We start from the raw sequence: 24,815 nt of genomic DNA, 5'->3' as shown, positions 1-24,815 counted from the left end.
AGCCTCTCTCGCACTTCCGCCCTTCAGGGGGCGGAGCCAGCGCCGCTCTCGCGAGAACCGCGCGGCCCCCGCCCGCCCGTCCTGCCCGGAGGTGGCGGAGGCCACCCTGCGCTTCGCTGCCGCCGGCTCGGGGCGGCTCGGCCCGGCGCGGCTCGGTGCCGTCATGGCCTCCGACAGCGACACCGAGGAGTTCTACGATGCGCCCGAGGACGTGCACCTGGCGGGCGCCTCCCCCGTGCCGTGAGTCCGGCGCGGCCGCCGCCCGCCCCTGCCCTCCCCGTCCTGAGCGCGGCCCTCAGGAGACGCGGCTGGTCCCGAGCGTTGCGGCCGTTGGGGAGCGGCCGGGGGGAGGGAATGGGGCTCTGGCAGAGCCCGGTGACCCCGCCTGGGAGCACGGGGGGAGCGGGCGCTGGGCCGTCCTGGCCGCGGCCCGGCGGGGCTGCCCCGGCGGTGGGTGGGTTGGACGAGCCCGAAAGTCAGGAGGCTGCGAAGAAATGGAGCCGTTTGTCGGTGTATTCCGTGAGGCTTGTGGGGATGGGGATGGCAGTAGCCATGATCTTGATGAGATCATATCTGCCTACCTCGGGCTGGCAACATGTAGTTTTTAGAAAAGATGTGCGCAGACGAGATGGGGACCGGCAGAACTAATCCCTGAAATATGGTGAAATCAACAGAGTTTTCAGAGGAAAAATAAGAGAGTGAGCTTCTTCAGCAACAGGCTAGCAGTTTCTCTGTGTAAAACAACTTATGGTGTGCTTTGTTATGTCTTTAACGGTGTTGTTTCAATGCTCTTTGTATTTAGCCAGTGTATGGCTCTGTGTAACAAAGTTTTGACAGCATTTTATACCGTGCTACTGACATAAAACTGTGTCACCGTATTGTTGATATTAGCAAAGTACACTGCCTCTTTTAAAACTGTAAATATATCTTTCTAGTTATGTTCTAAACCGCTGATGATTTGTATCAGTTCTGTTTTTCATGTAGTCTGGACTAAACCTCTCCATTTTATGACCTTGCAAGATGAGGTTTCATGTAGCTTATTCAAAGAGCAATAAGATATGGATTGTGGGATCCATCCATTTGAAGCTTTAATAATTTACTAAGGGCTTGTTTTAATCTGTGTGTCAGTGGTCACTGGATGTCTAGAACAAAGGAAAGACTAGATCTGTTCTCCTCACCCACACATCCTGTATCAAAGCTTTTCAGAAAGTAGCTTTTTAGGTAGTCTGGTGAAAAGTGTATCTTGGCGTACAGTTCCACAAGATGTGGTAAGCCAAATTAGCAGCGCTTGTGCCAAAATGGGGTTTTGCTCCAACTGCTTTCCTTGCTCTGGCACTAGTGATCATCAGACTGTTCTGTGATTTGCTTCAACTCAAAGTTATTGAAAACAGCTGAAAAACAGAATCGTTTTAGCTGTTTCTGGAAGTTAGAACAGCTGGAACCTGTCAGGGTGGGGACAGGAGAGGGTGAAGGTGTGGGATTTGTGTGGTTAGAAGCCACATGCAAAAGGGGGGGGCGAGACGATTTGGTGGAAGTGAGCTATTAAATCTGGCCCAACCACACATCCTGACTTCTCTTCAATACAGATAATGCCGTATGTCCTGACTTTGCAGGTTTCTCCCACCTGTATCTAAGCAGAACTTGATCATATGAAGTCGTTCACTATAAATTAAGATGAAAGATGCTTTTAAAATTTCTGTTGCTCTTCCATAACCTATAAGGATGCATCATTGACTCAATAAAGTTCTGTCAGCTTGAGTCAAGTAATGAAGTGATCTCAGAGGGCTTAGTTTGCAATACAGATACTGAATCTGTAATTCAGCCTGCTATTGGGTCTATGCTAGCTAGTATTTTCTCTAAATAAGCTTTGAGATTTCTTAAGAGCTAATTTCACGTTTACATTGGACACTTCTTGGAAGCAGGCTTGCAGAACGTAGTTCTGAGACCTGTGCATGTGTAATGATGTGGAGTTGGGACCCACAAGAAAAATCAAAACCTTCCTGTGGGAGGAAGGGCAACCGAAAATAAGTGCTTATTGCCCTCTGCAGTGTGAGACATTTCATTGTGCACTCAATCTTCTGATGATCAGCAGAAACACCTGGGAATCCTTTTTAGCAGCATGTGCTATAGCCATCCTGTAATTTAGAGGAATAAACTGACACATTAAGAGGGAAGTCAGTTTTTCTAAAAAGAAAACATGAAGTAAGGCACACCTGTTTGGATGCAGGCATGTGGCAGACCCTCTTATTTATAAGAAAAGTTGTCCACCCACTCTGAAATCAAGAACTGCCAAACCTGATAGTGTGAATGTCATATGCCTGACAGTAAGCGGCAAGTTTATTCCTAATGTACTCGTATCCTAAAGATTGTTATGAGCAACCAAACAAAAGGCACTGAATTCAAGAGCTGGTGTAGCTAATGAGAAATATCCTCTGCTATGTTAAATTATTGAATTCTGACTCCAGTAGTTCTATCTTTGTGAAGTTGCACCAATGTTTGTTTGTTTGTTTGTTTTCCTGAAGAATCTAGTTTTCTTCTTTGTAGGAAGTTAGGTAACATTAAGTTGTGCCCTCTTGACACATGAGCCCTTCTTAGTATAATATGACTTGTTTGTTGACGTGTATTTTAGCCAACATGCAAAACTGACGTTGGCAGCAAACGGATGGAGTGTGAAGCGTCAGTTATGTTGCTGTAGTGACTTGCAGCACTGCAGACAAGTTCTGCCCTCTGGTTAGCTGAAGTTCCCGATCGCTCTGCAGAGGCAGCCCAAAGAGTGCATTGCAGTAACGAGTCCTTGTGGTTTGGGAGGTGTGGACTGCCACAGAGGGCTGCATCAAGAAAAATTGTAGCTTCCAGGCCAGCCATAGGTTAGAGGGAGGAAAATGTGACTTGCCTTTGCAAGCTGAAGTACAACAGTAAATAAGGTTAGTGGTCTGGTTGCTGAACCTGTATGTTCTGTGCAGTGTGCTGCTACTATACATACACTTTAACCCTCTTTTCATCTTCCTGTTAGCACACCTGCTTTGTAACAATGTACATCCTCGCAGGAAAGCAGGCAGTGTGCTCCTGGGATTTGACCAAGGCCGTTCATTCACTTTTTTTTATGGACTAAATGTTTTGTTTTCGGTCATAAAACTTAGCAACAGTGTGGTGAAAGCATGAAGTTCTTTTTTCAAATAAGTACTAGGCGGGAGCTACGTGATAGGGGGAATGTCAGCTTCCTATAGTCTAGTCAGTATTAGGATGAATGTGACAGCTGAATAAATACCAAAATTAGGATGAATGTGACAGCTGAATAAATACCAAAAAAACCCACAAATATTCAGGAGTTTAGTTGGCTTTCAGATTAATCAGGCATCTGGTTATGTTTGTGCAGGTGAAATGGGATTTTTTGTTTGATCTTTGTGGATAACCTTGAACTTCTCCTTTGTTAAACTGGTGTTACAGTGGTATTATGTAAGAAAACTTGTTAGAATTGTTTTATGTGAAATGCAGTCTACAAGATTTATTGTTATCAATTTGTAAATCCCACTATTTACTAAACAGTCTTACTAGACAACAAAATTAAGTTTTGCCTTAAGTTTTCTGTGGCATCTCTCAGTGTTGATGTTCTGCCCAATAGCTATCACAGCTATGTTATATTCTATACCTACTATCTCTGTAACCTTCATCACTTGAGCAGCTTTTGCCCAAGGTAGAGCTTGAGAGTGGGAAATAACATTTGTCTCAGTTTGAGTGCTGATTTTCTACAAAACAAATTAACTAAAGAGGTCTGAAAGAGTACAATGTCTTTTGAACCTCATATTTTATGTTACCAGTGGAGGAATTATTTGTACCACAAGTGACGTTCTAGTTGGGGCTGAGTGTCACAATAGAAACCTAAATTATCTATTTGCACTTGAGGGATTTACATTTTATTTAGATTGTAAAGTTGCACCAGTGCCTTGTAGAATAGGACCCTATAGCTTGCTGAAGCCTAAGGCATTAATGTTGTAATTATAAATACTCATTGTTAAAGTCATCTTGTGGATTTCATGAACTGACACACATTTCTGCCACTCTTTCTAAGGAAATCAGAGTTCATAGTGGAACTGAAAATGTTTCAGTAACCAGAAACTCAGCACAGGCTATGGCCTTTCCCTACAGTATATTTTGGAAGACAAAAGATGTGTTTGTTTTTTTCAGATCAAAATACTGATTTTGCTCTTTTTTTTTGCACATTGTTGTTAGCACCTTCTAGGAAAATTATGCCTCAAAACAGTATTATGAATATTGTACATCTTAAGTGTCAATATCTGGACAGAATCATCTAGGTTTAAGGTATTAAATTAGTTATGAATGATAAGTCATCATATATATCAGTCCACTGTACTTTAAGTTTACTTAACTCTGCTATATAAGTGTGATTTTATTTTTGTGATGAAATGCTTTTAGATAGTAAAAAGAAGAACTGAAATTCTTAAAGATGAAATTGAAATAGTTTTCTTTTTCAGAAGCTATTGTCCCTTCAAACCATCATTTTGGAGGCAGGAGGGGCCAATTAGTCTGAGAAGTCTATATTTGTCTGTATTGCTTGGTACAAGGTCATATTCAAAGTTTTTGAGTGTCACTGACCTTGGTAGCCAGCTGGTATACTTGTACAGCCCAGGCTGAAGTTCATTTACACAGAATCACAGAATGTCAGGGATTGGAAGGGACCTCAAGAGATCATCCAGTCCAATCCGCCTGCCGGAGCAGGAACACCCAGATGAGGTTACACAGGAACATGTCCAGGTGGGTTTGAATGTCTCCAGAGCAGGAGACTCCACAACCCCCCTGGGCAGCCTGTTCCAGTGTCTGTCACCCTCACTGAGAAGAAGTTTCTTCTCAAATATAAGTGGAACCTCTTGTGTTCCAGTTTGAACCCATTACCCCTTATCCTGCCACTGGTTACCACCAAGAAGAGCCTGGCTCCATCCTTGTGACACTCACTCTTTATATGTTTGTAAACATTAATAAGGTCACCCCTCAGTCTCCTCTTCTCCAAGCTAAAGAGCCCCAGTTCCCTCAGCCTTTCCTCATAAGGAAGATGCTCCACTCCCTTCATCATCATTGTTGCCCTACGCTGGACCCTCTCCAGCAGTTCCCTGCCCTTCTTGAACTGAGGGGCCCAGAACTGGACACAATATTCCAGATGTGGTCTCTCCAGGGCAGAGTAGAGGGGAAGGAGAACCTCTCTTGACCTACTAACTAGGAAGCTTTTAAGGAAGTAATCTGTAATTTGGTTTCTGCTTGTGACTGCCAAACTAATAGAATCATAGAATAGCCCAGTTTGGAACAGACCTTGAAAGATCATCTGGTCCAGCCTTTTATATATGAGTAAGATCCTGTAGTCAGAGTAAGCAGTGTAACTCAATATTTAAACGTGTTCTAGAATTCTTGAAATCTTGTGGGAAATGTAAGTTCAGGTTATAGTAAGAGTTGATCATTCACTGATTGGATTGAGTGGTGACTTGAAGAGAAGTAATTATCTGATAGCATTCCCCTAAGATACCCTGTTCTTTGATGTAATTAGTGAAATGAGAGGTTATGTGAGTGAATGCTAATGCACATTCACTGTTTCAGAGTATGCATTTTGGAAAGTAGTGCAAAACTAGTTCCCTCTTGTTATAATGTAAATACTTACGTTTATACCCAGTGTCATGATTAGAAACAAGACCTTATGTTTACTGGAGAGGCTGAAGGGCAGAGTGGCTGTAATAGTGTTGACTTTACAGAGTAGGGTTCAGGTACTTGGTTTGCAGACTCCTGGAGTATTTGTGCTTCTGCTCTCTGAGAGTTTTGGTTTCTTTGATGTCCACCCTGTGGTACCTGTATACGCTAACTTTAAATTCTATGTAATGTTAAATGTTTTTAAATCTGTACTTGGAATAGCATCAGTTTATTATAAAAGGGTGATAGAAATATTATTGCTAGAAGATTCTGCTGAGAAGCTTTCAGGGATTGTAGAAACTGTGGATCTGCGCGTTCTGGATAGCTGAGCGCTTTATTTGGAGCCTTTTGTGTAAAGGAGTGGCAAGAGAAGCGTTCACTTTGCTGGTCTAATGTATCAAGTATACATGCACCATAAGGGAGGGCTGTACTCTGGACTATTTAATTTGAAACTTACTGTCAAGGGAATTTTTTTCTTGGAGCTCTATTTAAATATTTAAGTCTGTCTTCTTTTTCAAACAGATCACCAACAAAAGTTGGATCCTGTGTACTAAAGGTGAGTTTCTTCTTCAAATCAAATACTTGTTGATTAACAAAATGTGGAGCATTTCTACCTAAATCAGATGTGCTGTGGTAGCTCTAACATCTGCACAGACAGGAAATTATAGGCTTTTCTTGTCACAGGTAGCAATTGTGTTTGTCTCTTGAAGTTCCAACTTTTATTTAGGGTATGTTAACATCCCAAAGCTAATTTTAATCTGAAATATATATGTGCAATTTAATTGAGCTCTACTTAATTACTAGACTATCGGCTTTCAAATGATTTGTGAGTAGTGAACAAGTCTCTGCAGCACTTGGGTTTTGGTCTCTATTTATATGAAATAGTTGTCTTTGCTCTTTTCTGGCTTCAAAATAAGAAAAATCTTAGTGTTTGTAGTTCAAAAGCCTTCCCTCTGGGTTATGTGAAGATAAAACACTATATTTAGCTTAATGAGACAGCGTTGCCGCATCCCACGCAGGTAATTGGTATGCTGCATCTGCACATAGTGTGTGCCAGATTGAGCCGCGCTGTCACTAAGTGAGGAGTTGGAACCTTGTACAATTAAGTCTCATTTCCCGGTCTGAAAAGGCCAAAGGTGATGCTGTGCAACACTGTTAGACAGAGTACAGAAGGTTTGATGTTTTGTCTGCAAGGTATTGGGAAATCGTAGTGAAAACAGCGTTTCTGATTTGTCAACAGCACTCTGCTGTAATCAATAACATTTTTACAGTGATACCATATCTTATGGTATCTGTTATGCAATAGGGACTTATCCCCTATTTTGTGTTCTGGTTCATGTCCAGATGATTAAGTATTACATGTGTAAGCCTTTCAAGAAATGTCACTTATTCTGACTAAACTCAGTACAATATCTTGTTGACTGAATTATTGTATTAGCTATGAAGTTCTGTATGTTGCTTGTAGGTTTTTTAATTTTAAGTATTTCATAAGTCACTTGTTCAAAGCTAAGTTTTTGAAGGTGGAAAAAGCACTTCTCTACTTGGTACCATATCCATTGAGTGAATGTGTGACTAATGGTATAGTTTGCCTTGGAATGGGTAAGAAATGTTTCCAAAGTCCAAAGTTTAACAGGTGTGCGAGTTTAATGTCAATAAAATTAGAAATTAATATCATGGACTTCTGTAGACACTGATTACACTTAAGTGTTTAATCATACCTTTGAAGATACCTTTTAGTGATAAGGCAAAGTAGAACTTGCGTTTAGATTAGAAAAAAAATGTGAAGGTTGGGGATGGAGTAGGCAGGGAGGAAGAATTTTCCTGGAACTGCAGTTGTCTCTGTATGATATGCTATATTTCTTGAGGTCAGAACTCTCGAAGATGGATGTCTACAAGATTTGTGTGGGTTTTTTCAAACATGTTATAGTATGTTAGTATGCCATAAAGGTTCTGTTTGACTAGCTAAGTGTCTAAAAAAGTCTAAGGAGAAATTTCTTTGATATCTGTACTGGACAGTCACTCTAAACCTTGCCAAGGTCCAAAAATATATGGAGATGTTTTGAAAAATACCTGTTTACTATGGAGATTGGATATCTTGTGCATATCTAAAACCGTATAAGCAGAATTAAATTAATAGCCTAACAAAAAGAGTTTATAATGGTAACAGCCAGCCTTTGGGGTCTTTAACATTGAGAGACAGGTGAGGACTGCTGACCTCAGCAGAAGAGAGTTTTGTGTCTCACAGGAAGGAGTAGAACAGCAGTTCTATATCTAAACTCGGAACCAGCTGAGTTTTGTTTGTTTTTCTTAATGCTTTAAACTCAGTGAATTAATTCTTTGAGCCAGTTGTCAGGAGTTTTTTGTGAGACAAATACATGCTTTTATGAGCAGCTTTGGTCACCAAATAGGCTGTGCAGGATGGTCAAACAGTGGAACAAGTTGCACGGAGATGATGTGTGGTCTTCATACTTGGATATAGTCAAAATCTGATTGGACATATCTCTGAGCAACTTGTTCTAGTTGGCTCTGCTTTAAGGACTACAGGATCACAACAGGTCCCTTCCAACATCAAGCATACTATCCTATTCTCCGTTAGATATTGCTAATGTATATGCTTTTATTTATTTTTTTAATTATTATTAAATAAGACTTAAAACTATTACTAAGATTTGCTACATTATTTTGGCATGCAAGGCCACCTTTAGTGAGCTGTTTTTCGTAATTCTTTATTTGGTAGGATATACTAAAGTGCTGATGCTGTTTGTGCATCTCAAAAATACACTTCTGAAACTGCAAGCTGACTTCACATCACTAGCATGATATCCTGGTAGTGTTGATTTTACATATATAAAGAATAAATAGTACACTCAGCTTTGAATATTCATGCAGTCTTTCATCCAAATCTGCTGAAAATGTTCTTGTTCGGTGCTTAAATCCAGTTGTTTCATTTGTTCAGCTGCAATTTATTTAGATTTCAGAAGGATCTGCATGAAGATGACTGAAGGCAAAAATATACAATGTGTGCTAGGAATAAATTGTAGAAACTAAGATTCCATGTTAGAACATCAAAAGCATATTTGTGGCCACTTGACAGATCTGCCTGATTTAACCTGGAAATTTCTAGGAAAGTTTATTTTATATAGATTTTCCTTGCTGCAGATTATTGAATGTGTATGTTTCTGTAAACTTCATGCTACCTTCAGTTTTATTTCAGTTAAGATTCAAGCCTCTTAAAGATAACTGCCTTTTTTGTTTAATAGTGTGCAGGCTTTCTCTGTATCTATGGTTGGATGAAATACTCTTCATGTGCATGACTGTTTAAACATCTATCTGACAACAGTAATATGTGAAAATGTAGCAGAATTCTTGTCCTTTGTTCTATGTAATTAGCTGTAGATATATTTTTGTTAGATCATCTTGCTGAAGATCACTAAAATTGTCTACAATTACTACAATTGTCTTATGATATCTACCTTATTTTTACTATAGGATATGGACAGCAAGCTACACAAAGCTGGAAATGAAACCTTTCTGCAAGAAATGAAACAAGATGACTCAAAAGAGGTTAGTTAAATATTGCTTTGTGCTGCCAGCACAACGCTAGAAATATTAAGTAATTTCATAATCAGTGTTCATCCTGAAACTAACAGAGATTAGAATTTGTTGTTAATGTTAGTAAGAGTGTCCATCTAAAATGTAAATATGAAACTAAGAATTCTAAAAACAGACTTGGGTTTCAGCAGTGGTGAATTATTTGTGTAATTTACGGGGTCATATTTAGCAGCGCATGAGAACTCTGAAGAGTAAACAGCTCTTGTTTCATAAGTTTTTCTCAAAGTACATTGTAGGGGAATGGAAATCAGTAATTTGGTTTCAATTGTCGGTTACACCTATTTCTACACCTAGGTCTCCAGAATTTTTAAACAAAATATATTTTGTACACAAAGCAACTCTTCAGTGGAAGAGTTCTTGTGGGTTTTGTACAGACTGAGTGGTAAGTGTACCCTACAGTTGCCTGCTGTTTAACAGCAGAATGCTTTGGTGTTTTGCTTGTTTGTGGTTTGTTTTCTTTTTTTTAGATTATTGACAGTATTATAGAAGAAAGCCAGAAGTCACAACAATTGGATGATGATTCTTTAGCTTCTAGAGAAAAAGAACTGACCGTTCCAAGTTCAGATGCAAATGCTTGGATTTCTGGAGTAGGAATCATTAGTAGTATTCCAGAAGTATTAGCTGCTCAAACATCATTACAAGAAGACTCTAGAGAACCGGTACATCAGAGTGTGTTTGAGGACACTGAATTGGAGTCAGGGAAGGTTTTGTTTGCTTCTGAGCAACAGGAAACATATAAACTAACAAAAGTAACTGATGCAACTGACCACAAAACGGATGAAACTGAAGCACAGGAGGAAACATCAAAAAATGAGGACATAACAGACAAGAAAGAAGCAAATACTTTAGAACAAGCGGTTTCAGATTTATCTACCAAAGACCTTTCTACAGCAGAAGAAATGCCTCCGGCAAAACCACCGAGGCAGCTTACTGTAGAACCTGATATAGTTGCGAGCACAAAGAAGCCTGTTCCAGCACGGCCACCACCTCCAACACATGTTCCTCCTCCAAGACCACCACCGCCTGCAAGGCCAGCTCCACCCCCCCGGAAGAAGAAGAGTGAACTGGATTTTGAAGTGCAAAAACCTGTTTTAGAAGGCAAGTGTTCTATTTTAGATGGCTTGAGTTATCTGCGTGGTTACTATTCTTGTCTTTTGGGGAAGAATCATTCCATCTTGTAATTTTAGTTTAGTTGATGTCTAAATGAGGAAAAAGAATTCTTCAACAATCTCAGCTTCTTAAAGTGGAGGAATATCCTTTTGCATTACAAGTGTTCCTAATTCATAGACTTTCTTGTAAACTAATGTTTCCTACCAAAATAGCTACTTCTGTAGCAAGAAGAAATTACCTCATCAATACAGAAACTAAAAGTTACTTCAAATAAAATGTGTGCAATCTGTATTTTCATGGAAATACAACTCAAGGTGTAGGCTTCATGAAAATGAGTAGTCCTGGGTTAGTAGGGAATGACTAAGAAAAATATTGTTAATAAAACTTGAGAGGACTCGGTGTGAAATTGTGCCTGTGCCTCCAGCTATAAATGAAATACAAAATTGATAAGGCAAATTTGGTGACAGTTGATGTTTAAAAAAAAAATGCAAATTGTCAGAAAGGGTGTTCTAGGAGTATGATGTTAGGATTCTAGCTATCTGTAGACTGTCTATATCAAGTGTTATGCTCTTCTTTCTAATATGAATGTCTTTTTAGTTTCTCGAGAGAACTTCACAGCTGGTGGTCTTTTAACTCCAAGCACAGTGACAGAAGGCATGCCCAAAGATTCTCAGCCTTCTTTGGATTTGGCAAGTGCAACTAGTGGAGATAAAATAGTCACTGCACAGGTATCAGGAAAAGATTTTAAGTTCAGTAACTTTAAAGTTTTCTATCACTTCAGTGTTACGCTGGAGATAACATGTTCTGTCTGCAAAATTTCAGGAAAATGGGAAAGCAGCTGATGGCCAGACAACAAACGAAGTACTTGGACCACAAAGACCCAGGTCTAATTCTGGAAGAGAACTCACAGATGAGGTATTAATGAATGTGATCACTACATAGTACGTTCTTGTGCTTGCTTTTCCAGCCTGTCAAATGGATTGGAGTAGCCACACGTCACTCTTTGCACTCTGCACCGCTACGTGTTGTGATGAGGGATGCAAACAGGAGTGATGATGTGCTGGCTTTGTCCACCTAGGTGCTTTGTGGTCCCTGAGTCATATGTAGTATTAGTGTTTGAAAGCGTGAGCTGTAGTAGATCTGAAATGCCAGGAGTTTGTGTTTGTAGCTATGCAAACATGTTTCAAGATTTCAACATGTGGGAGCACCAGCAAAGTTGGCATTTTGTCATGTTTCTAAAAGGAGAAGTCAGCTATAGGAGAATAATTTTACTATTATTAAGAAATAGTTTCTTTAGTTAGTAACTTCCATTAATCCTAATGATCTTATTGAGCTGCTGCCAATTTATGTATATCTGTGTATAGTTGTTTTTTTGCTGCTACTATACAGATGTGTGATCATAAGCAGATCATTAAATGCTCAAACCCTTTTCTTTTGTGTAGAACTAGTTAGCTCTAAATGCTTTTTCTCTGTAGGTGAAGGTTGTCTTTGACTAAATCTAAGCTATGGCCGTTAGAATATCTGAAACGGGAGGACTTCAAATATCTAATAATTGCGTAATATGTTTGATATTAGCATGTTGGGCAGTGGCTCATGTCTGTACAGCTGCATTTCTGATTTATGAAGTCGAAGCTTGTGATGACATGTAATTGATCATCTGTGTATAGTGGTTGATAATGTTTGCACTAACATGCTAAAGGCAATTTTAACTTAGACTTTGTGAAATAAATCTGTAAGATCGGATGATTTATATTTTGCCCTAGGTTTTGGAGTCTGATCAAGTTGTCTTATTTTTCTGTAGGAAATTCTAGCAAGCGTAATGATAAAAAACCTTGATACAGGTGAGGAAATACCCTTGAGTTTGGCAGAAGAAAAGTTGCCAACAGGCATTAATCCCCTAACTTTGCATATCATGAGGAGAACTAAAGAATACGTCAGGTATGAATGATGATAGCTTTCAGCTCTTTCTGATACTGTTGCTCTCATAGTTTTTGCATACATGGAGACAGCTCTTACGCAAATAAAGAGTCCCAATCCATTTGTATCTGACAAATTTACTGCTAATGCCACTTCCCTGTGAACTAGGCTGTTAATTGAGTTCTTTTAAGTTAACTGAAAGTTGATGATATTGCTTGAAATCGATAGGCAAGAATCTCTGAAAAACCAGCTGAACTGCAGTTAGCAATTGATATGTTAAATGTTGTCATTTCTATACTGAATGAAACAGAGTTCATGTTCAAGTACTATATGTTGTTCATTCTACCACATCCTGCAGCTTTTTCAGTGTTTAATTTAGTAGACTTCAGTGCTCTGAAGATCTGTGGTCATCAGTATAGCTAACTGCTTTGAGGTTTTCCTATGCTTAACAGGGTTTTAGGCTCTTTTAATGTTTAAAACTGAGTCTGTAAGCTTTGGTAGCAAAATACAGTTTCTTAATGATCAGGAAATTGTATGAATCGAGATGTTTGTTTCAAAACCTAGATTTGTGTGAATTATTTTTTTATTATTATTTATATATTTATATATTATTTATATATTTATTATTATAATTTTAATTTTTTTGCCTTGTTGTATTGTCAAAGCAAGCTCACTTCTGTAGAGCTATACTCTTCTGTGTACAAACTTCCATTTCAGAATTAACCAGTATTAATTTGATCTATGAGAACAATGTGGCATGTTGCCAATTCCTAGTAATGTGGTATATTTTATCTCCTCTTATCTCTCAGAGCATCACAATAAGCTTAAAGTTTTGAATTTATGGGAATAAGTTATCTTTGGCATCTGGAGTATGTATGCAGTTTTATTATCAAGATACCTTAGAACTGAAAGATGTGTCTTATTACTTGATTAACATCATATCCATGTATTTCCAATGTGGTACATGAAGGAACAAAGATGAATCCTAAAATGCAGCTCCTACTTTACTAATGTTTTATTCAATTTAGTTAAATTATGATTTCATATTGAACAATCGCTTCTGTATTTCCTAGTAATGATGCAGCACAGTCTGATGATGAAGACAAAATGCAGACGCAGCAAACTGATTCTGATGGAGGAAGGTTAAAACAAAAAACGTAAGATGCTGTTTCATGTCCCTACAAAGAAAAGGCAGGGTTTGCTTTTCTAAGCTGCAGCTCTCCTTCTGACTTTTGAACAAGTTACCTTTTAAGTACAAGTGCTACCTGAATTTACATAAGCCCATTGCCCTACAGTTAAACTGAACATTACATTACTGCTGGCAAATTAAATGCTTATTTTAAGGAGCAGTAATGGAAAGAGATAATATTGCATTTCAAATCAAAACTATTGACTCATAATAGCAAAAAAATGAGAATTTGCCAGAGTTATTTGTTGAAAAAGTGCCATTCCTTTTTAAGGACCCAGCTGAAAAAGTTCCTTGGCAAATCTGTAAAGCGAGCAAAGCACCTTGCTGAAGAATATGGTGAACGTGCTGTAAACAAAGTTAAGAGTGTTCGAGATGAAGGTTGGTGATGCTGACTTTTTAATTTCTTTTTTTTAACAGGATAAATCTGTTTATCCTTGGGCTTCTAGGATTCAAAGGTGTCTGAGGGACACGTGCTGCTGTATACTACCACTGTACAGCTGGTGGCTTTTTAGAGTTGAAGCTTGTAGCTTGGTAGGCATTCTGAAACTTGCCAATTACAAGGATGAATTCTTGTAAAGTACTAGTTGAGAGACCTTTTCAGCTAAACCAGTTGAATACTATAATTTTTACCGTGCTGTTAGAAAGCTGTCTGGGTAGCAATATGTGAACCTTTTTGGAAAGATGTTCCAAAAAGCAGCCAATACAATGAAATGGATAATTTTCAGCACACGTTAAACTGACGTAAATCACTTAGTGCAGGATCTGCCAAATTTAAAACCCAGTGTAAAGAAAGGGGCAGAACAAAAATGGGTAGCAGTTCTTACTTTGAATGTTCAATATTTGGATTCACTACAACCTAAAATTAGTGTAGATGTATTTTAGACCTTGGTATTCTTGTTTTGCTTAATAGTGCCTATAAAAATTTGCTTATTCAAGAGTAATCTGCTACCAAAAAGTATTGGCAAATGCTTACTAATAGATTAAATGTGTGCTGAGATATGTGCATCTGAATTTGTGTTCTTCTTAGTCTTTCACACAGATCAAGACGACCCCTCTTCCAGTGATGATGAAGGGATGCCATATACAAGACCAGTTAAGTTCAAAGCAGCACATGGCTTCAAGGGACCTTATGATTTTGAACAAATTAAAGTTGTTCAGGATCTCAGTGGAGAGCATATGGTAGGTCTCTGAAATTTCATCGGTGGTTTTACTGAATCTCTTCAGTGTGCTTTTCAGCTTTTAGTTTTCATCTGCTTGGTGACCTCCAGAAATTACCGCCAAGTTTATTCTTCAAGAGCAATTTCATTCTGGCAAGAAATTAAAATTTGGCTGGTTTGATCAGATCTTCAGGAAAAAGAAGTCTGTAAATACTCAGGCTTCAGAGATTCTCAAGAGATTTTCCTAGAAAGAGTTTTGGTATTGAGTGGTGCTTGGTTTCTTAGTTTCTGCAATTACAAATTCAGGCCGAAACAGGCCATGTTCCACTACTAGAACTGAGCACAGAGCAACAGTATTGACCTAGTCTGCCTGTTAGAGGTGTGAACACACGTATTGAACAGAAATAATACACAGGTTCTAGAGGCAAAAGTGCAGAAAGATTAATAGGGTGTGTGGATCAGGATGATAAGGAGGGGAGAGAGTGGGATATGATATTCGCAGAGATGCCTGTGGAGAATGAGGCAGAAAACCTACCTATTCATCACTGTTGGAAGTGTGCAAGCTCCCCTGCAGAGTCTGAAACACATTCTAGTATTCCTGACTTCCCAGGTACTTCTGCTGACAGCAACTGTCTGACAATTGAAAGAGTTCCACATCTTTCAGTGTTAGGCTAAGGATAATGACCTACGGCAATCTGTTTGGTGACTGGAGAGTTCAAACTTGTCATCCACAACTTAAGTTTCCAGTCCTACTGGTAATCCATCTGTGTTAGTTTCTATCATACCAGTATATGACTTCTTCAAACCTAGGAAATTCCCCAAAAACATACTAAAAGAATGGTAGGTTGGTGGAGTCAAATGTCTAATAGCTGTTCAGTAAATAATAGGAGGAAATGGAATATTGCTTGTGTGGTACTGTGTTTTAGTGACTACTAACTCTGGACTTTGCAATGAAGAAAGAATTGTTGCCTTCACAGGCTTTGCGAAATCCTCATACCAGTTCTGAATTTAACCAATGTAGTATTCATGTTGGTTGCTAGAATTGATGTAACCAAGCACAATTTCTATTAAAAAAGAGTGTTTGCACAGCTAGTGCTAACTTCATGTACAGCTGCAAGTACTTGCCAGTTTTACTAATTGAGTAGCAGGTTGTAAGTCACTCAGAACCCTGACTTGCTGACTGTTACTAACTGTACCAGTTTTATGTAGAATGCTGTGGTAGCACTGAGCTCCGTTAACTCTTCTCCTACAGTAATCTGCTTTGTGAGCTGTTTCTTTCAAACTATCTTTGCAAGTATGTTGCACAATCCACCTGTCTTAATAATTACTTTTCAGTGTTTTGATCTACAATTTATTTACTTGTGGTATCTTGTATATGTCCTAAATCTTGTCAGTTTACATTAACACAAAGGGGTTTTTTTGTATGGAAAAAGGCTCTTCATGTAACTTAAACAATAATATTTTTATTTGGGCAGGGTGCTGTTTGGACAATGAAATTCTCTCACTGCGGTCGGTTACTTGCGTCTGCAGGACAAGACAACGTAGTAAGAATATGGGTTTTAAAGAATGCTTTTGACTACTTCAATAACATGCGAATGAAATACAACACAGAAGGTATCTTTCTATGCATCACTAGAGCTCTGAAACACTAGAAAATCTAGTTATTTGGGAACGTAGAGTTGACCACGGTGTTTCTGCCTGTATTGTAGGCCGTGTCTCTCCCTCCCCATCTCAAGAGAGTCTGAATTCCTCAAAGTCTGACACTGATGCAGGGGTACGTACAGTGGGTGTTGGGGGAAAGAGGTGAGGGGTCGCATAGGTCTCTAATGCCACATCTTGATTGTTGCTTTATCCAAACGCACGTTAAAGAGTTCTTGGCCTTTGTCTTTGAGGCACGGACAAACTGTCTTATCCAAAGACATATTCAGTCAAATACTGTTATTCCATGTGTATGGGGTGCAAGTGAGAAAGTACAACACTAAACTTAGTGCATTACAAAAGGTGCATAGCTTCTCTGTGGCCCTTTGCCAGAGTAGATTTCCAAGTGAAATGCTAAAGGGGAAAAACCTACATTATTGAATTTCCTGTCTTAATGTTTTGCCTCAGAGCATTACTTGCAGTTAACATCTGACTTGATGATGTCTTTTCTGAGGAAGGCCAAACTCAGCAATGGGATACTCAGAAACATAATAAAACCTGACATTTTTACAATTTTTCACATCCGTGTAGAATAAAATGGAACATAACTGACCGAAGGTATTAAGACACTGTTCGTTGTAGTGTGTTGAGATGCTTTAGTAAACCTGCCATTAAAATTAATTTATTTACATTTTTTTCTATTTCTGGTTTCCAGTAGTGTAAGAAATAGATGAAAAAGCAACAGCATTATTTAATGTGCACTATTTGGGCGGGGGGCTAGGAGAGGGCCTAGAGTCTTTCCTTGCCTTAGGTAAGTGAATGGGCTTGCTTAGGCACACACACTGGGGGTGTCATCTTGAGTGGTTTTTTGGTGGAGAGCTTTTGTATAGGAATTTCTAGGGGGTTTTTTATTTTGCACCTGTTTATTCTGAAAGGGTCTCTTATTAGGACGTTATCATTCTTGATATGCACTAGAAACATGGAAACTTTAACTGCAGTTTATGTTCTAAATTGGAATGCAGTTTTCAAGATTGATACATTTTTTCCCAAAAGCTTACCTTCAAATGTTTGCTTAAATTGCTGTCAAGCTTGTCCCATAGAATAAAAGCTGTATGGATGGGAAATGTGGAGCTTCTTTATTTTGGAATTTCAATATGATGATTCACAGACTTGAAATCTACTTGAAATCTACTTTGGTTGTTTATTACTGCAGTGTTGTTTATTTTAAAGTCATAAGAGTTGTTCTTTAAATTGTTATTAGTCCTATACTTTTCATAAGCAGTAATTGCTTTATTGCTATTTTTTCCAGTTAACATTTTGTAACGTTTCTATACACTTCTCTCATAGATTTGCAGTGGAGTTGATGAAGACCCAGATGATAAAAATGCCCCATTTCGTCAAAGACCATTTTGCAAATACAAAGGGCATACAGCAGATCTTCTTGATCTTTCCTGGTCTAAAGTAAGGCACCTTAATACAACCTACACGGTTCTCCTGTATTTTCATTGTTTTCTTTTGTCAATTACCATTGGAACCATGCATCTAAACAATATGAAACATATTGAAGTTAAGATAAAAGATTTTTCAAGACAATGCTTATTCCAGCTGAAATAATTGGAATAAAATGAACAAACTTCTCTGACTTCTCTAATTAAAAGCATTCTAAAAAAAAAATCAATACAGTTTTAATTTTAAGAACAGTCTGGCTGAAGGATCTTAGGCGGGAGTGACCCTCTCTTCTTTAGAAGCCTGTTATGCCAGTTTTTTTCTCCAAATACTTTAACTACTTTCCAAGTATTCATTTCTGTTGAGATTCTTCCAGAAGACTTTCTGTGATTGAGCATTAGTGTGCTCGGCTTAGGGAAAACACCGATTAGTAATGATAATTTGGATAAAACATTTTATGTTAAAGGTTAAAATGTTAAATTTCATGGCAACAAAGAAACTACCAGAGAAGTTAATGGACTTTGCCGATCAGATTGCTTCTGTATTTTCTGTTACTTTTGAGTCTATTAATAACGATGGAATGGTCTTGTTTCACAGAATTACTTCTTGCTTTCGTCTTCTATGGACAAGACTGTCAGATTATGGCACATATCAAGAAGAGAATGTCTCTGCTGTTTCCAGCATATAGACTTTGTCACCGCTATAGCATTCCACCCAAGGGTAAGTGTAGTTGCTGTCTTACTTCTAGGGAGGCAGAATTTGAAATTACAGGAGTATTCCCCCTTTATTTTTAGTTTTTTAAAAAATGAATAATAGAGTTTGTGCACTTTAAAAATATCCCTATTGGATAACACTCTGGAACTTTAAGTATTCATTAAACTTCACCAGGAGTGTTCCTGTGGTTTAACTGCTTGTAAGCATGATTTGGAAAGTCAGTTATCTATTGGCTATAACATTATAGCTGATATAGTTTTGAGTAGCTTTGTGAAAAGTCTGAATTTCCAATGACAGATATTGTGACTAAATGTTAGTGGAAAAAAATGTAATGAAATATAGCACATGGTCCAAAAACCACAGAATCCTTGGGAATGTTTAAAACTTGCGAGTATGTAACTCTCTATAGCCTGATCAAACTTTTGAGGCCTTCCTTGCTATGAGCAGGTGAGGTGGACCAGAGACCTCCACGGATTACTTCCAACCTGTCTTATTTGATGTTTTTTAAAAAATACTGTAATATGTTCCCTGAACATACGTAACTGGTAGATGCATCAGGAACTCTGAAAGGAGCTTTCAACCACTGACAAAGTTAGTATTTTTCTAACTTGTCTTGAGAGAGTAAAAAGTAATTGTGCTAACAGTGAACAGTTTTTGAACTTGAGGTATACACACTGTATGTGTGTAATCTTTTCAAAAAGCTCTATGAAATTGAACTTCATTTACCAGTGATTTTAACATTGTCTTTTCAGCCTTCTTAAACATTATGATGAACTTGTTTGAGAGCTCTTATTTGGGAGGTTCTGGAGAGAAGCTGTTTGGAAATGGAACGGGAAGGTTTTAAGGAAATTGGGACATACTCATAGCACAAGCTGAGATTAATGTAGTTTGTCCTCTCAGGATGACAGGTACTTCTTAAGTGGTTCATTGGATGGAAAACTCCGACTCTGGAACATTCCTGACAAAAAAGTGGCATTATGGAATGAAGTAGATGGGCAGACAAAATTGATTACAGCTGCGAACTTCTGTCAGAATGGCAAATACGCAGTCATAGGCACATATGATGGAAGATGCATCTTCTATGACACAGAGGTAAAAAGCTTTTTGAGACTGTTTCTTTTTTCATGTTAAATAACAAACATTTAAAAGTCATGCTTATTTAAATATCAAGAAACAAACCATTTGACCTTGAAGCAAAATAGTTTAAAGCTTTTACACAATTATTTCAAATCAAGATGCATTTTAATATCTTTTCAGCACTTGAAGTACCATACACAAATACATGTGCGCTCTACCAGAGGCCGAAATAGAGTTGGAAGAAAAATTACTGGCATTGAACCCTTGCCTGGAGAGAATAAGGTACTGTCTTTCAGTGCAAATTTGGCTCAGTACTGGAGTCTGATGCTTAATAAGCTTGTGCTACGTCTTGTTTGTAGTCACTGACTTAAATCAGCATCTTAACACTACTAAAATGAACACGACTCTTTGCTGATTTAGACTAATACAATACTAAATAGTGGTAAAATATACTTTTTTAAATGACACACTCTGATTAATCTAAAGGTCACAAAATACTTACAGATGGCTTTCAGTGAAAATTTCTTTAGCATAAACAACCTCTTGAATTTTATATTCATTTGGAAAAACGTGAAACTTACATAAACCAAGAAAAGCTCAGTTTGCTTATTGTCTTGGTTTTGGCCGGGATAGAGTTAATTTTATTGCTAGTAGCTGGTATAGTGCTGTGCTTTGGATTTAGAATGAGAATAACGTTGATAATACACTGATGGTTTAGTTGTTGCTAAGTAGTCAAAGACTTGTCAGCTTCTCACACTGTTCATGTGCACAAGAAGCTGGGAGGGGGCACAGCTGGGACAGTTGTCCCAAACTGGCCAAAGGGATATTTGATACCCTACGACATCATGCTCAGTGTATGTTTTGGGGGAGGCTGGTTGGGGGTACCGCTGCTCAGGAACTGGCTGGGTATCAGTTGATGGGTGGTGAGCAATTCATTGTGCATCATTTTTTTAATATACTTCTTTACTATCACTGTTATTATTTCCCCTTTCTCTCTTATTAAACTTTTTACCTTAACTCACGAGGTTTACCTGTTTTCTCATTCTCTTCCCATGCCACGTTGTGGGGAGGGTGAGTGGACAGCGCTGTGTGGTGTTAAGCTACCTGCTGGGTTAAACCACCACATTTATATAGCAGATAATGGCCTCTGATCTGTGCTTCATGGTCATGAGTCTCCAGAAATTTACCTCACTAGAAGAGCTGTTTTGCCATATTATTGTGGAATGAGTTCCAAAATATCCTTTGCAAATTGATGACTATTCTTAGGGCCCCCATTTTACTTCAGTAAAGAGCAGCTGTTCTGGTTCAAACCAGAAGATGAGAGAGAAAAAAGTCATTGTCCTGAATCTTGTTTTGCTTCTTTTGACCTATTTTTTGTCTATGTCACTTTTTAAATCAAAAAATGGGGAATTCTGACTGTTTGAATGAACTCTGTTCCTCTTCCTTAGGCATGCTAATGGTTTCCACTTCTAAATTTTATTTATTTCTTTTCTAGATACTAGTGACATCGAATGATTCCAGAATCAGGTTGTATGACCTAAGAGATCTGTCTTTGTCTATGAAATACAAAGGTTATGTCAACAGCAGCAGCCAAATCAAAGCCAGCTTTAGGTAAGTCAGTGTTACAGCAGTGGAATTGTTGGATTTGGGAAATGCTGTGGCTGAAGTACAGAGGCTTTTGTTTAAATAATCTGTTTACCTTAGTGTGTAGCTGAGCCTCTGAAATGTCACTTGCCTCGCAATACAAATGTAACTAAAGGCTCTAGTCAAGAATGACACAGCTGCCTGTGAGCAGGGAGCTTCTGTGGACAAGTGAATCCTTTTCTGTTGATAGTATGATGCACGTCCGTTACTATTGCTGTAAATACAGGAACTGTGCTAGAACAGGTGGGGCTTGGATGCTGCATCTTTTCTCTCATCTGTGATAAATAGGTTTTATTTCCTTAATTTTGTCAGTTGTTGTTGCTGGTGTGTTGGTCACCCACCTGTTGTCCTAGGTGGCTGGTCACTGCCCGTGTACCGTCACTGTCAGGAAACAGCCTGCAAATCTGAGCTGGAATTATTTTTCCTTCTTTCTCCATGCTGGCCTAAGATGCCTTTCTGAGTTTGAGTATATTACTATGACTGTCATGGAGATACTGGTGTTTAAAGTAGTAGAAGAAAGGGAGTAGGGGGAGAATATTTGTTCTATTCACTCTTTGAGTCTTGCAGAAGCCAAAGGGGAAAAAATGTTTGGTTATCTGTTTAACCTGGATGTTTGAGCAGAGAAGGGCAGCAGTGCTTAAGCAATGATGCCAAATGCAATCTCGATTGTCAGCTGTTGGCCTTTGAAAGCCCCTTTAAGGCTAACCCAGTATTTCCCAGAATGGCTGGCGCTGGAAGGGACTTCCGGAGGTTATCTTGTCCAGCCCTCAAACTAAAGATAAATTTCTCACATTAAGTCATCTTTAGATACAGGGCTGTAGCATAGTTAGAGTTTAGTTATGTAGCATATTCATCAGTAGGTAAATTCAAAGTAAATATTTGACTTGTACTGTTTTGTCTCTGTCAGTGTGCATTATACAGTCATCTGGTTACAATCTGGTTGAATGCTTTTTATCTTACACCAGTGTGGATTTTTTTGCCTGTGATTATATTGTAAACAATTTCTGTTACTCTCTCAGGTGTTCAGACAGGTTCCAGACTCAAACAGATGCAAATTGCATTTAAAGATTGTTGTTCTTACTAAGTATGGTTGTTAGACTAACCCTCTTCTATGTCAGAAGCTGCAGGAGAACAGCTTCTGTATGTGCTATTCATGACTGGGAAGCTTGCATGCACACTCATTTAGGAACTGTGTGCTTTTTTTGAGATACAGTCACTAAAATAAAGGATCAGTTTGAATTGTGAACTTAGCCTGATTGCATTTGTAAAGCTACAAGTCCTCTGAGGAGTTATTGTAACAGTTGCTTGCACAGCTAAGAAAAGTGATGTGTTTTTCCTTCTTCGAATCCTTAGCCATGATTTTACCTACATTGTAAGTGGTTCAGAAGATAAATACGTTTATATTTGGAGTACATACCATGACTTGAGCAAGTTTACATCTGTAAGAAGAGACCGTAATGATTTCTGGGAAGGCATTAAAGGTAAAAATCAGGTTGTTTATTGAAGGTCATGTTATTTAAAAAATTAATTATTTTTATTTTCTAGTTTTTATTTGCTCAGCAGTGCAATTCATTTAGTTTGAAGAAATTATTAGCAAGATGCATTGTAACTGCTGAATTTTCCATAGGTAGACTGTCAGAAAACCTTGTCCACAGGAAACTCTCTACAGATGCATGATTGGGATGGCAAGAGACAGAGTAGCTAAGAGTTTGTCCAGCTTCAGTAGGAGATTCTGAATGAATGTAATGTTTCCCTGGCAGAACTTGGTTGTGTAAGTGTAGTAATCAAAATAATTATCAATCCTTAGATCCTTTATGGAAAAGTGTACGGGAAAACAAATGCAAACATTTAATTTTTGTGTCAAGATTAAAAACAAAATAAGCAACTCATACCTCCTACACACAGTTTTGGGGAAATGTGGGACCATGTTTATACTAAACATGTTTTGGAGCTCTTGAGAGTTAGTTTTGGGCACTTACAGAAACTTCTGAGATCCCTAAGCTTCCAAAGCAATGACAGTAGCTCCTTGCACGATGAGCTTACCTAGTGCCACAAGCACTGAGATTCTTGGATATTTACTAACATTTATGCCTGCTATTCTTGTAAAATTAGCAATTCATTGGAACAAAATAATAAAAATTGGATTGTCTTTCTGAAGCGCACAATGCAGTGGTCACATCAGCGATTTTTGCTCCCAATCCTGGTTTGATGGTGTCACTGGAAACTTCTGAAAAGCAAGAAGCTGAAAGTAAGGGAGAAGATTCTGCAACATCAGATACCATACCCTCTGGTAGGCGTTTAAGGTGATCTCTGCTTGATACCACAGTACGAGAAGGAAAAGATTATGAAGAACACTTTGAATTAGGGAGGGGGGTTTCTTGAGATGAAAGTCCTTGCAGTGGCATGAATATATTTTCCTGCCTTAGCAGTTGAACACTTTGGCAGCTGTTGCATTCTTAAAATCTGGAAGAATGCAAAGTGAGGGGTGTAGCTGTTGTCCTGTGTACTTTAGGATTATTTTTCTTACACCTGAGCTGTTAGGAGGTAGAGCCGTATCAATATATAGTAAAAAAGTCCATCTCCTAGAAATGCAAATGTGTTCTTGAAGTATTGGCTAGGTAACAGGAGTGGGATACAGGGAGAAGGGTGTCACAGGGACAGTTTATCTTTTAATGAGAGCTTTATTTATTTGTAATGAACTAACAGTTTACTCTCTTTCCTTATTAAAAGGAGCTTTGAAGACAGATCACACAGAAGTGCTTTTATCGGCTGACTTTACTGGAGCAATCAAAGTCTTCATTAACAAAAAGAAATGCGTATCTTAGTTGGTTTGCAACTGACAGCATAGAGCTATGGTACTGTGGGATTAAAATTCCATAAATAATGTGGGCAGAAGCAAAGTATCTAATATAATAATGTTACAGGGTGATTTATTTTTAAATCTTTTATTTTAAGGCTACTCAAATATTGGCTCCTTGGAAAGCTGTGTCTACCTATTAACACCTGGGCTTGTAGAACGGAGAGAAATGTGTAAGAATAATCCTGCCAAACATTAGACTCTAAACTTTCTATGAACAGTTGTTTTGCAACGTAATTGTGAACCTGCACAGGTTTCTGCACGAAAACGTATTCACACATGTGTGTGCCTTTTGGTTACATGCACTAATTTGACTATATATCAAAAGGATTTTAGTGGTGCTTGTGGCCACTAGATGTCAGGGATGGGAATGGGAAGGGAGGGTTGGAGGTATGGCTGGAAAAATGCTGAATGATGTAGTCTAATCTTTGCACAAAATTCCATTTGAGAAAGATCTTGAATTTGTAGTAGCTATTGTTCAGAATTTTAAGTTATGCAAGTTTTTGATGGGTCAGCAACCATGTGTAAATGTTTTTATAAATTTCTCAACTTCAGGACGTGACATTTTTTTTGTTGTCTTTTAATTGTTGTGGACTTTAGATTTCTTTCTTATATACAATTTTTTGCACACTGGAGCACAATACTTGTGTAAAAATTCTCTCATTCCTTGTTCACGGGCACCAGGATATATTCACGTTCCAGATAAAATTAAGCTGCATTAGAAAGTTCTTATATTTTACAACTATGTAAAAATAAACTGTTT

The 24,815-nt window shown here is 38.3% G+C and overlaps 1 protein-coding gene across 4 annotated transcripts; it reads left to right on the top strand.

Annotated features, from left to right (window-relative positions):
* Positions 1–56: 56 nt before the first annotated feature.
* Positions 57–24,414, top strand: WDR44 (WD repeat domain 44). 4 transcript variants are annotated; one of them, XM_080352655.1, is made up of 20 exons: positions 57–240; positions 6,214–6,247; positions 9,181–9,255; positions 9,771–10,401; positions 11,011–11,141; positions 11,236–11,328; positions 12,215–12,351; positions 13,404–13,487; positions 13,791–13,897; positions 14,547–14,698; positions 16,152–16,290; positions 16,386–16,450; positions 17,662–17,775; positions 18,358–18,480; positions 19,375–19,566; positions 19,732–19,833; positions 21,047–21,162; positions 22,549–22,676; positions 23,354–23,485; positions 23,926–24,414. In XM_080352655.1, the coding sequence occupies exons 1-20, from the start codon at positions 164–166 to the stop codon at positions 24,018–24,020; spliced, it is 2,727 nt and encodes a 908-aa protein (XP_080208781.1). In that variant the 5' UTR covers positions 57–163; the 3' UTR covers positions 24,021–24,414. The 4 variants fall into 4 exon arrangements, with proteins under 4 accessions (XP_080208781.1, XP_080208783.1, XP_080208780.1 ...); XM_080352657.1 differs by having other exon boundaries at positions 22,519–22,676; positions 23,354–23,443; XM_080352654.1 differs by having other exon boundaries at positions 22,519–22,676.
* Positions 24,415–24,815: the final 401 nt, after the last annotated feature.

This window comes from Nesoenas mayeri, assembly GCF_963082525.1.
Source record: "Nesoenas mayeri genome assembly, chromosome: 13".
Classification (NCBI taxonomy): Eukaryota; Metazoa; Chordata; class Aves; order Columbiformes; family Columbidae; genus Nesoenas; species Nesoenas mayeri.
Note: the sequence above shows the minus strand (reverse complement) of the source record. Positions and strands in the feature narration are given on the sequence as shown.